Below are 12,890 nucleotides of genomic sequence, written 5' to 3'. Positions count from 1 at the left end.
GGTCACTACTGATCTGGGACACCAGATTGGTTTGAGTTCACACCTTTGCAACTTTGAGAGGTTTAAACTGCAATTAGGTATAGATGGAATCTATTATGGTAATTCTGTTTTGGGTCTAAATGTTGGTGATCAAACCTTGACCTTCTGTTTGCAAAACATATGCTCCAGTCAGTCTGTCTGCCCCTGCAATCCCAATCTTTATGTACTTTGTATCTTCACTTTTAATATCACTCTGGGGAAAGGGCTTTCATATTTAACAAGTAATGAAAAAAAAATGTGAATGATTCCTGCAGATGAATTTGGCAAGTATCAATATAGGAATGAGTGCCCATCTACTTTCTATCTCCCCAAATGATTAATTACCATTCATTTTTGTTCAATGTGTATAAAGCATTGTTTCTTCTGTGCAAGGGTGATTTTCTATTTTTGGAGGCATGGTGGCGGGGAGAAGCACACCTAGAGGTGTTTAGGTCCTTGCCTTGCTGAGTTCGAGCATGCCAAGCACGTGCTCCAGCCCTTTGATCTACCCTAGAATGACTATCTGCAAACAAAATAGCGTGTGTTGCATAGGGGAATCCAGTACACGACCCGAAAGCTTTCATTCCGGCTTTTAGATTTGTTCCTTCTTGCCAGACCCTTCCCTTTTGCCCTTTCAGTCCGGGAAGGAAAGCAGAAACAAGGCCCCGGAGGAGGGTGGGGTGGGGGTGGGGGGTGAGGGGTAGGGGGGGGTGGGGGAGGTGGGAGTTCAGAGCCTTCGGAACTCTGGGGGGCTGGGAAGGAAGGTTGCCGGGGGTGCCGAATAGTCGGCGCACGCGAGCGCGACCAATCGGGCTGCTCGGAGGGCCCGCGGGGGCGGGGCGTCGCGTCGGGGCTTCCGGGCTGCCGCTCCCCGCTCTGTCCCCAGGTCGTGCGCGCGGGATGCTCCTTCTGGCGGTGGGCGGCCGGGGGGCGGCCGAGCTAGGGCTCTGCGGAAGGAGGACGGTGCCTTGGGTCGCCGCCGCGCTTCGACGCCCCGGGGCCGGTCTCGGGCGCTCGGCTTCTTGCAGCGGCTCCTCGGCGCTGGTCGGCGGCGGGAGCGCGGGGCCGTCCGGAGCCGTTCGGTGTCACCCGCGGCCCGTGCGGGCGAAGGTCGGCGGTGCAGAGGCGCGAAGGCTGGAGGGCGGGGGGGAGTGTGTGTGTGTTGTGTGTTGTGGCGGACATCGGGTAGGGCCTGGAATTTTAACACCTACTCCCCCCTCCTTTTTTTTTTTTTTGCCCCTTTTTAATTTTTTTGGTGTTTGGGCCACATGCAGCTGTGCTCAGGGATTACTCCTGGCGGCTCTGGGGGCCCCTATGGGGTGCCGGTGATCGGCCGCGTGTCAGGCAAGCACCTTACCCCCTAGACTACCCAGCTCGCTTCCCGGCCTCCCATTCTGCAGAATCCCACTCCTGGGAGGAGGGCCCTTTGTGGGATCCCCCAGGCAGCCAGGCCCAGGGCTCCTTTAAGAGTACCCCCGGGTCAGTGGTTCTTTGATGGGCAGTGCCCAGCACTTCCGAGTTGAAGGGTTAATTTCCAGAACGGTCAGTTGCAGCACCTGGGAAACCAGTGAAAAGAATCCAGATTACCTAGCTTTGAGCTCTCCATTAGGTGACCCTCCATTAGGTGACCCCAGCCTCTGGTTTTGATTGGGGGCGCATCAGGTGTAGCTGGGGTATTTGTGGACCAGGGACTCGAACCTCGGATGCCCACTTAAGTCATTTGAACTGTGTCCCCCTCCGCACGAGGTGGTTTCAGTCTTAGGAATTCTTTTGCTCCCTGAAAACGGGGATGTAGACGTTGAACCTCATTTTAACCAGAATAAATTGCCTCTTAGTTCTCCCGGAACCTTTATCAGGAATAGCAAACCTGGTTAAAACCTGGGAGAATTTGGAATTGGAATCTGGGCATGCTGCCTTTTACATTCTGAAGTGTGTGTTAAGGTTTTCAGATGTGGGGAAATTCCTGAAATTTGCGGCATTTCAAATAATTTTTCCTTATGAAACTGAGGGAAATGAGTGGATGAAAACAAGGTCTTTAGGAAAGAATTATTCTCTAATGCTATTTACGGTAGAAATGTTTTATAAGTATTAAAAATGATCTGGGGCCAAAGCAGTAGTACTGCCGGTAAGGCACTTGCCTTGCTGAGAGCCGACCTAGATTTGAACCCCCCCCCCACCACCACCATCACAGAGGGAACCAGGATCCTCACCAGGAGTGCTCCCTGAGCACAGATCCTGGAGTAAGCCCAGGGAATTGCCCGATGTGACCCAAAAAGCAAAAGTTGAGCTTTTGGGAGCAAACCTGGGGTTACCCTGGGGCTATTTCAGGTGGATTGAACCCGGGTTTCCTGCTTGCAAAGCATTTGTTGCACTAATTCTCTGCAGATGCAAAGCAATCTTAATATACAGTGTTTTACTTATTTCATTAAGATATATTTAAATAATAATTTAAATTTTTTGAATGAGTGATTAAATTTTTTAAGACAAATAAGAGTGATGTTCTCATTAATAGTGGAATAAAGAACTGGAGCGGTAGTATAGGAATTAAGACATTTACCTTGCGTGGTGGAGGTAGTGGTTGAGGGATAAGGGGGATGAAGTAAAAGAATTCCACTACTTGAGTTTCTACTTGTCGTGGTCACAGTTTGTGTTATAAAGCTTCCAGTTGGGATGCAGGTCTAGGTTTTCAAACTGTAGCTCAGCTGTTCTTGTGACAAGAATTCAGGAAGCCATTTTAGCAAGTTTCAGCTTTTTGGCTCTGTAGGTTATAGGGGAATTCTTTAACTTAACACATGTGACAGTTCTACTTTTATCATAAGAAAAGCATAAACAAAATTTAAAGTTGGTCTAACATGCAGTTTGTTATGTGCTCAGATTATCTTGCTTTCTCATTAGGTACCTGTTTCTTGGGAAAGATGTGTTCGATGCTTACATACACAACCTGAAAAACCAGAAGGTGAAAGACTGATTTACACCGGGAATCTGGCTCGAACAGTATTTGGTGGGTAACCTGAGGAAAAGGCTGTTTCCTTTCTTGTCTCTTGGTTGCTAAAATATGTTTTTAGCTCATGCTATTTTAGCACTTATTTGCAAGGAAGAGATTGTAAAGGTTTTAGTTGTGACCTGTTGATAGAAGATTTAGTGGGTTAGGGGTCAGAGAGAGAGTTCAAAGGACTGAGCAGGAAGCTCAGGTTTGATCTGGCACTGCCTGATTCTGCAAGCACAAAGTGGGTGAGACCCAGAAAGCAAAAGGAAAGTAAAAAAAGATATAGAAGTTTGCATTTTATGGGATTTGTTTGCATATTTGAATATGCATTCATTTCTAGTTAAATATGCAATACTTTTTATTTAAAATATTGGAAAGTTTGGGGCTGGAGAGATAGGAGAGGAGGTAAGATACTTGTATTGAATAGGGCTGACCTGTCTTCAATCCTGTCACCTCGTATGGTCCCCTGAGCACAGAGCCAGGAGTAATCCCTTCGCACAGTTAGGGGTAGCCTCCCCACCCGCCAAAAAATTACTGAAAAAGATTGGGAGTGGGAAAAAGTTCTTGCATTGGCATGTTAGGGGAAACCTGCATGTTTCAAGTTCTCTGAGGTTGTATTTTAGTCTGAGGTTTATATATTGTAACTCACAGTATTCCCAAATAAAATTTACAACAATTATAGCAAAATGAAACAACAGTCTAAAGTATAACCTATGATAGTTGGAGAATTGCTTTTTTTAGAAAATGGAATCACAGATACACAGTTACAAAGTTGATCACAGTAAGATACTGTGTTACAAAGTTGTTCAAAATTGGGTTTCAGTCATATAATGTTCTAGCACTTGTCCTTTCACTAGTGTACCTTTCCCATCACCAGTGTCCCCAGCTTCCCTCTCCCCCCGTCATGGCAGGCACTTTTCCTCCTTCCCCTGACCCCCTTTTTTTCTCTCTTTCCTTTTGGGCATTGTAGCACTGTAATACTGTCCTCCCTCTGTTCATTGGTTTGCTCGAGTGGTCACCAGTAATGTCTCAATTGTGAAACTATATTGTTAAGCATATTGTTACTATATGCTATGGGGAATTTGCCAGACTCTGCCATGCAGGCGGGTTACTCTCGGTAGCTTGCCGGGCTCTCCGAGAGGGACGGAGGAATCGAACCTGGGTTGGCCGTGTGCAAGGCAAATGCTCTACCTGCTGTGCTATTGCTCCAGCCCTTTGGACATTATGGTTTGCAATACAGGTGCTGGAAGTTTATCACATGAGTCCCTTTACCTACCTGCTTTCAACCCTCAGTTCTTGTCCAGAGTGATCATTTCTAACTATTTTTGTCATATTGGTCCCTTCTGTATCCTAATTTCCTTTGCCTCCCCCCCCCCCCCCCCCCCACACACACACACACTTATTGACTTGGCCTCCTGGCCCTGTTCTTCCTGGCCTTGAAAATAGTTTCATACTATTTTTCCCCTTGTATCCCACAAATGAGTGCACTCATTCTATATCTGTCCCCCTCCTTCTGATGGAGGGTTCCTTTTTATACTCAAATCACTCATAAGATTTTAGTACCCATGTTTGTGGGTTTTTTTGAGTTTTATATATACACACACATACACGCACATAAATGTTTTGTCCATACCTGCCTGACCTCAGTGGTTACTTCCAACTCAGTGCTTAGGGTCACACATGGAAGTGCTCGGGGCACCTTGAAATTTTGGAAATTGAATTTAGGCCTTCATACAGAGCCTGTGCTATATCCCATTGAGCTATTTTTTTTACCCCCTGATTTGTGTTTTTGTTACATAATAGTGGATGATGTTAATTTAAAATTTACTGTGGAAATCTATAAGTTCTCAAATATATGACATTAAAATCACTGTCACACCTGTCCTCCCGTTGTTCATTGATTTGCTCTAGCGGGCCCAGTAACATTGTGAGACTTGTTACTGTGTTTGGCATATCGAATACGTCATGGGTAGCTTTCCAGGCTTTTCCATGCGGGCAAGATACTCTCGGTAGCTTGCCGGGCTCTCCGAGAGGAGCGAAGGAATTGAACTCGGGTTGGCTGTGTTGACCGCATGCAAGGCAAAAGCCCTACCCACTGTGCTATTGCTTCAGCCCGACATTAAAATAGAACATATTAATTATTTCTAGGTGTTTTGAATTTGTTAGGAATTATGCCAGATTTTTTTTCTTTATCAGTAGCACTCAGCAATGCTCAGGGGTTACTCCTGGCTGTGCACTCAGGAATTACTCCTGGTGGTGCTTGCGGGACCGTATTGGCTGAGTGCAAGGCAAATGCCCTACCCACTGTACTGTCGTTCTGGCCCCCTTCAGCGTGATTTTAATCACTGTTGAGTGACCCAGGTTTGACCCCTGACATGGAGCCCCACCAACAGCAATCACTTGCATGCAGAGCCTCTGAACTTCTAAAAGTTCAACTTCATGACAGTAGCCAGTGTTTCTCAATAGGGGGGCCATTTAGCCCCCGGAAATTCTAAGGGGGCCACAGGTGAAAATTGTGTAAATGTGGGGCCATTGCATGAGATTAGGAGGCAAACCTATAGGGCAGGAAAGAAACATGGTAGGAAAAAGGTACAGAAAGTAGTTTGGGGCCTGGGGAGATTGTACAGGGGTTGCGCCCTTACCTTACATGCTGCCAGTCCTGGTTAGATCCCTGCCTCCAAATATTAGCCCCAAAGAAAGACATCGTATGGGACCTATGTCAGATTTGATTGGACAGACAAATCTCTGGCAGGTGGTGGGGAGGCAAGGTGTGGAGACACTGTGGAATTGGAACATATTATGCATGAAGCTTCGTCAGTAATATTATCATAGAACATGGAGCCTCAAGTAAAATAGACCGATAGTACCGGTTTAGGGTAGGGGTATTTTGGAGTCACACCTGGCGATACTCAGGGGTTACTCCTGGCTCTGCACTCGGGAATTACTCCTGGCAGTGCTCAGGGGACCATCATACCGTGGATCAACCGGGTCAACCGATGCAAGGCAAAATGCCCTACCTGGTGTACTGTTGCTCTGGCCCAAAAGCACTGGTGCAGGTCATTGGGAGGGACGTGTTTGCTGAAGTTATTTAGGTGAAAGTGGTGAAGCTCAAACAGGCAGTCATAATCACAGACTAAGGAACAGCCCACAGGAACTTGTATAGCTCATGTCATTGGGATTGGGGTGGCAGGTGTTAGGCATTGGTAATCTCGTGCTAGCTGGACTGGAGTCCATGTGTGTCTCCCCTGTATAGCACTGGGAGTAGCATCTTGGCATCACTGGATGTGGCCCATCGGCAAAAGAGTCAATGTGGTAGCCACTCTCCCCACTCCTCACTTACCCTTCCTATACCCCACGCCCTCAATTTTCGGGTCACACCTGGCAGTACTTAGGGTTTACTCCTGGCTCTGCACTTAGGGATCGCTTCTGTCAGGCTCAGGAGACCATACGGAGTGCCAGGGATTGAAACTGGGTTGGCCATGTGCTCAGCAAACGCCCTACCTGCTGTACTATCTCTGACCTATGTAGCTACTTCTGTTTTCTGAGAGTATGTCCGAACTCCCTACAGAGAGTGATGTGACACACTTTTGAAAGCAGTAGGCTCCACTTCATAATCTTTTCTGTGGTCTGTGTAATATTTCACTGAAGGTGTTCAAGATTGACATCAGTTTGCAGAATAAGATTAAGATGGAGGCCTTTTTATGTTTAAGAACCAGGTGGTAAGTCCAAAGATCTCAGAGAACCCTCAGATAAATCCAATTTTTTTTTTTTCTTTTTTGTGGTCTTTTTGGGTCACACTAAGGCGATGCTCAGGGATTACTCTTGGTTCTGCACTCAGGAATGACTCCTGGCGGTGCTTGGGGGACCATGTGGGATCCCTGGCATCAAACCTGGGTTGGCCATATGGAAGGCAAACGCCCTCCCTGCTGTACTGTTCCTCTGACATTTTTTTTTTTAAACCCAAGGATATTTGATATCACCACAATAGATTTGGTGTTGCCTTAAAATTAGACCTAGATTGTTGACTGACACGCGGTGAGCCTGAATTGATCTTGTGAAGCCTTTCTAGACCAGCTGGTTGCAGACGCAGATGACAGTGATGTGGCATGTCAACAGTGCACCCTTTTGTCTACACATCCTTAGGTTGTGTCCAAGGCTTTTAGGGATGAGCAGGCTCGGTAGCAGGGCAAGGAAAACAACTTCGTGTAAATGATCTTTGTTCTTTTCCTGATGGAGTGATGGACAGTCTTTTTTGGAGGATCAGGGATTTGGGCCACACCTAGCATAGAGGATAGAGGACTCTCCTGGCTCTTTGCTCAAAAGACCATATTTGCTGCCTGGGGTCTAATCAGGTTTGACTGCATACAAAGTGAGCACCTTAATCTCTGTACTGTCTTGCTGACTGCCATGAGCTTTCTTACCTTTCTTTTTGATGGGGGACCTACTGGGTGGTGCTCAGGAGGTATTGGGGGCCACTCCCAGTCATACTGAGCCTGGTAGTGTTGCACCTGGGCCTGTTGGTGCTTTTGGGGTCACCAGGGCCACAACTGGTGATACTGGGTCAACCACATATTGCTCAGGATTAAATTTACAATTCCACACATGCAAGGCATGTGCTGTATACCTCTTTGGGCTGTATCCCTAGCCTCTGATGTGTTTTATTTTTTTAAAAGTTCAGTAGTGCTAGATAAGAACCTTGGTCTTTCATCAGCCAGAAAATTATTTACTATGAGAGCATAACCCTGTAGCACTGTCCGCCTGTTGTTCCTGTCAGTTAAAAAAACTACATTTGAGTTCTGTAGTCTAGAAATCCTAAATTAAATTAGAGTTTTGCAGGATATGCTCGCTGAAGTGTTGAGGGAAGTATTCTGCCACGCCTCTTCCAGCTTCCAGTAACTCCTGTTGGTCCTTTGTGTTCTTCACCTTGTGACTGCATCACTGATTCTTCCTTCTTCACAGAATTGTCTCTGTGTTGCTCTTTGTCCCTTTCTGCCTTTATAAGGATGTGCATTGAATTTAGGGTTCACTCTAATCCAGGATGACCTCATCTTAATTGTCTGCAAGTACCCTTATTTCCAAATACGGTTATGTTCTGGGATTTTGGAGGAACATTATTTAACCTATTACAGTGTGGCGAAAGAATGGGGAAAAGAGGTAGCTGGAAGGACTCAGGAGGCTTTTGTATGGGAGGCAACTTGGCATTGTGTTCCATATAGTCTTATGTCATGGAGTTGTATTCAGAGGGACATTATAACTGATTTTTATGTATTTTCGGTTCAGGGGCCACACCCAGCTGCTTGAGACTAATCCCACCTCAGTGCTTAGGACTAATTCCTGTGATGCACTGATGACAGAGATTGAACTTGGGGTTCCCGCATGCAATGCATGTGCTCTAGCCCTCTACTCTATGGCCCTGACTCAGGAAGAAGTTACTTTATTTTTTTTCATTATTTTTTATTTTAATTTAAAAATTTTTAAAAAAATTATTATTAATGAGACACCATGAGGTACAGTTGTAGACTTACAAATTTTTGTGCTTGGGTTTCAGTTATACAATGATCAAGTGCCCATCCCTCCACCAGTGCCCATTCTCCACCACCACAGGTCCCAGTATCCGTCCCCCCCCTCCCCCCCATCCCACCTTGCCTCTGTGGCAGGGCATTCCCTTTTGTTCTCTCTCTCCTTTTGGGTGCTGTGGTTTGCAAAAGAGGCAATGAGTGGCAATCATGTTCGGTCTATAGTCTACTTTCAGCATGCTAGGAAGAAGTTACTTTAAACTTACTGATGCCAGATAATTAAGCCTTCATTGGGGAGGTGCGGGGGTGGAGGGAAACTGGGGGCATTGGTGGAGGGTAGTGAATACTGGTGAAGGGACTGGTATTGAAACATTTATATCTGAAATTAGCCATGACTACTTTTGTAAATCGTGGTGTGTCAGTAAAAAAGAGAAAAAGATAATTCAGCTTTCAACCATCAACAGTGCATGAGAATGTAAGTTTTGTTATATAGCCTCACCCACAGAATCAACTCAGGTGTTTGGTTTTTGCAAATTCAGGGAAAAGCAATGTATAGTTTTAGTTGCATGTTTCTTATTACAAATGAGATTAGTGTAGTATCATCTGTGTAAGCCCCGTGTGCATCTTTGTTGGTCAATTTTTTTTTTCTCAATCTAGGGGACATACTGGAGATAATAACACTTTTCACTATGACTTGCAAATATTTTCCTCATTTGTTACTTAGGTCATGTTCTTTTCCTGTTGTCAGGGAGCAAACCCAGGACCTCTTGTATCTTATAAATGTGCTCTACCACTGAACTGTGTGCCTGACACTCCCCCTACACACACACACACTGAACACATTTTTGTTTTCCCGCTTTCCTTTTTGTTTTCATGATGACCAAGTTGTGCACTGTTGGTTGTGGCACTCACTGAGAGTTGACAGGTTGACACAGGCGGCAGTGCTGGAGCATGTGCTGGTGGGTGTCACACACTTTAGCTGGGACACTTGGGCACATTTTGGGTGCAGTGATTACCAGGGGTTGCACATTTCCTTGTGGTGCAGGAACCCCAAAGTGGAGAGCTACTGAGAGTTTCCCGGCTGCCCATACCAGATATGTTTTGTACTAGATATGTGGAGGCGTTTGCTAATAGGTTTTTGCTAATCTGCCTACAGTCAGGTTTTTTTTTTTTTTTTTTCGTTTTTTCCTCATTTTGGCTCTACCTGGCAATGCTCAGGCAATGATCAGGGGTTACTCCTGGCTCTACACTCAGGAATTAGTCCTGGCAGTGCTCAGGGGACCATATGAAATGCTGGGGATTGAACCTGGGTTGGCTGCATGCAAGACAAATGCCCTACCCGCTGAACTATTGCTCCGGCCCCTTGGTTTTGTTTATTTTGAGGGTTTCACACAGCTGGGTTCAGGGGCTACTCCGAACTCATTGCTTTGCTTCTGGTGGTATTTGGGGCATCATTTGTCACCAGGAGATGACCCCTGAGCACGGCTCCTCGAACAGCCACCCCAACTGAATGTTGTTCCTCCCTCCCCCCACAACCACCAGTAAGGAAACCATAGTCAAGCCTCCTGTTGGCAAGGCAGGTGCTTACTACTAAACTATATTCTGAAGCCTGGTAATACTCAGGGCTACTCCTGGTTTTGCACTTGTGAGTGTTTGAGGGATCATGTAGTGCCAGGGATACACATGAGCCTTCTGCACGCAAAGCTTGCTCTCGGCCCATTGAGCTCTCACTGTAGTCCTCATAGGGTGTTGGTGGGTTTCATGAATAGGATATGTGTAGTGCTTAAAGTCGCTGGACGATAACAAGCTTTCTGTTTCATAGTAGCAATATAAGCTTTTTGTTTGTTTTGGGACATACTTGGCTGTGCTCAGGGCTTACTCCTGACTCTTCTCAGGGATCACTCTTGAGGGCTTCGGGAAATATATAGTGCCAGAGATGGAACCTAGGTTGAAACTGCATATAAGGCAAGCACCATACCCACTGTATTAGCTTTCTGGCCACAGAAGTTTTGAGTTTGGAAAAATGAATTGTTTGATTCTTTTGTAAGTATAAAAGTATTAATTGTTCTCATTTCCCCCCATTCAGGTGTGAAGTGCTTCTCTTATTCTACAAGTTTGGTTAGCCTGGCATGTCTACCTTATATTTTGGCTCAAAATAATATTATATTTGGAAGTCTGCCTTTGCAGATCTTATTTTATGGCGTTATAGGAAGCTTCACCGTGATCACCCCAGCGTTGCTTCACTTCGTCACAAAAGGCTATGTCATACGATTGTACCACGAGGCTACAACAGACACTTACAAAGCTGTTACTTACAGTGTTCTGCTTTCAGAAACAAATACAGTGTTTCATCAGAAAGATGTGAAAGTCCCAGACAGCACACATGTGTTCACCACATTTTATGCTAAAACAAAATCACTGTTAGTTAATCCAGTGCTCTTTTCAAACCCTAAAGACTATGACCATCTAATGGGCTACGACAAACCATTTACTTTTGATTTGGGAGAAACCAGTGAAAAGCGAGAACTTAAAGATGATAAATGAATGTTTTATATATGTTCTTAAATATTGTCTAATGTATAATAAAGCTGTCTTTACCTTTGTTTTTCGTTAATGAGTGTCAGTGATTTGAATCTGTAAAGCAGAACTTTGAGTTCATTTTCAGATGATTGTTTTTTTTTAAGCTACTCTTTTGGTGGGGCTAGGGATTGATTTGTGGGCCTTATACCTGCAAGGCAAGTGGACTACCACTGAGTGACATACACTAAATCAGTTATTTTTTTTAATGTAGAAGTACTGCTATTTATTCAGCCACTGATTAGCTGATTGAATTGGGCATGAACTCCACCTTTGTTTTTTCCATAATTTTATTTATTTATTGTTTTTCTTATATTTATTGAATCACTGTGGGAAAAGTTACCACGCTTTCAGGTTTAAGTCTCGGTCATACAATGATCAAACACCTCTCCCTTCACCAGTACTCATTTTTCACCACCAAGAACCCCAATATACTCCCCTCCCAGCCCTCCCAATGCTTGTGAGGCAGATGATTTCACTTAACTCTTCTCTACATCGGTTACATTCATTGTTTCGACAAAAGATGCACCATTATAAATAAGTTATTTTTTTTTTATTTGTTTTTTTTGGCCACACTTGTTGATGCTCATGGGTTACTCCTGGCTGTGGACTCAGGAATTACTCCTGGCAGTTCTTGAGGACCATATGGGATGTTAGGGATCAAACCTGGTTCAGTTATATGCAAGGCAAATACCTTACCCACTATACTGTTGCTCATTGTATTATTGCTCTGGCCCCTACTTTGATCTTTTTTGGTTTTGCTTTTTTGGGGGACCATACCCCCATGCTCATGGGTTACTCTTGACTCTGCACGTTGGAATTACACCTGGCAATGTTTAGGGAACCATATGGGATGCAAGGGATGAATCTGATTTGGAGATGCTATGTGCAAGTCAGTTACCCTAACTGCTGTACCATCAATCTGGCTCCTGTAATAAAATGACAATACGTTTGTAAAGCAATGCAAAATTTTCATTGTTTTTATTAAACTGTTTTAGATACACATGTACAAGTATGTAATAAAGTGTGTTTGTCTCTTCAGCTGGGGATTGGCTATCAAAAGGGAGAAGTTTTCTAAAGTTCTGCATGGATTTTTTTTTTTTTTTTTTTTTAGTGAATCACCATGAGGTACAGTTGTAGACTTAAAAATTTTTGTGCTTGGGTTTCAGTTATACAATGATTGAGTACCCATCCCTCCACCAGTGCCCATTCACCACCACTAATCCCAGTATCCCACCCCCCGAGCCCCCCATCCCACCTTGCCTCTGTGGTAGGGCACTCACTTTTGTTCTCTCCTTTTGGGTGCTGTGGTTTGCAAAAGAGGCATTGAGTGGCAATCATGTTCAGTCTATAGTCTACTTTCAGCATGCATCTCTCATCCTGGGAGGATCCTCCCAACACCCTTTACTTGGTGCTCCCTTCTCTATCTGAGCTGCCTTTTCTCCTAGCATGTGCAGCTGGCCTCCAAGTCATGAAGTGAACCTCTTGGTACTTATCTATGCTATTCTTGTGTGTTAGTCTCCTATTTTGTTACTTTATGTTCCCCAGGTGAATGCAATCTTTCTATGTCTGTCCCTCTCTGACTCATTTCACTTAGCATGATACTTTCCAAGTAGTACCACTTGTATGTAACTTTTCTGACTTCATCTTTTCTAACAGCTGCCTTGTACTCCATTGTGTAGATGTACCAAAATTTCTTTAACCAGTCACATGTTCTCGGGCACTCGGTTTTTTTCCATTTTGGCTATTGTGAACAGTGCAGCAATGAACATAGAAATGCAGATGTCATTTTG

General features: G+C 44.7%; 1 protein-coding gene across 1 annotated transcript; it reads left to right on the top strand.

The window, feature by feature from the left end:
* Positions 1-857: 857 nt before the first annotated feature.
* Positions 858-11,122, top strand: TMEM70 (transmembrane protein 70). Its single transcript, XM_056110095.1, has 3 exons — positions 858-1,128; positions 2,914-3,019; positions 10,607-11,122. The coding sequence occupies exons 1-3, from the start codon at positions 919-921 to the stop codon at positions 11,062-11,064; spliced, it is 774 nt and encodes a 257-aa protein (XP_055966070.1). The 5' UTR covers positions 858-918; the 3' UTR covers positions 11,065-11,122.
* Positions 11,123-12,890: the final 1,768 nt, after the last annotated feature.

This window comes from Sorex fumeus, unplaced genomic scaffold, assembly GCF_029834395.1.
Source record: "Sorex fumeus unplaced genomic scaffold, SorFum_2.1 ptg000002l, whole genome shotgun sequence".
NCBI classification, from domain to species: Eukaryota; Metazoa; Chordata; class Mammalia; order Eulipotyphla; family Soricidae; genus Sorex; species Sorex fumeus.
The sequence above is the reverse complement of the archived record's forward strand: the minus strand, read 5'-3'. Positions and strand labels throughout refer to the sequence as shown.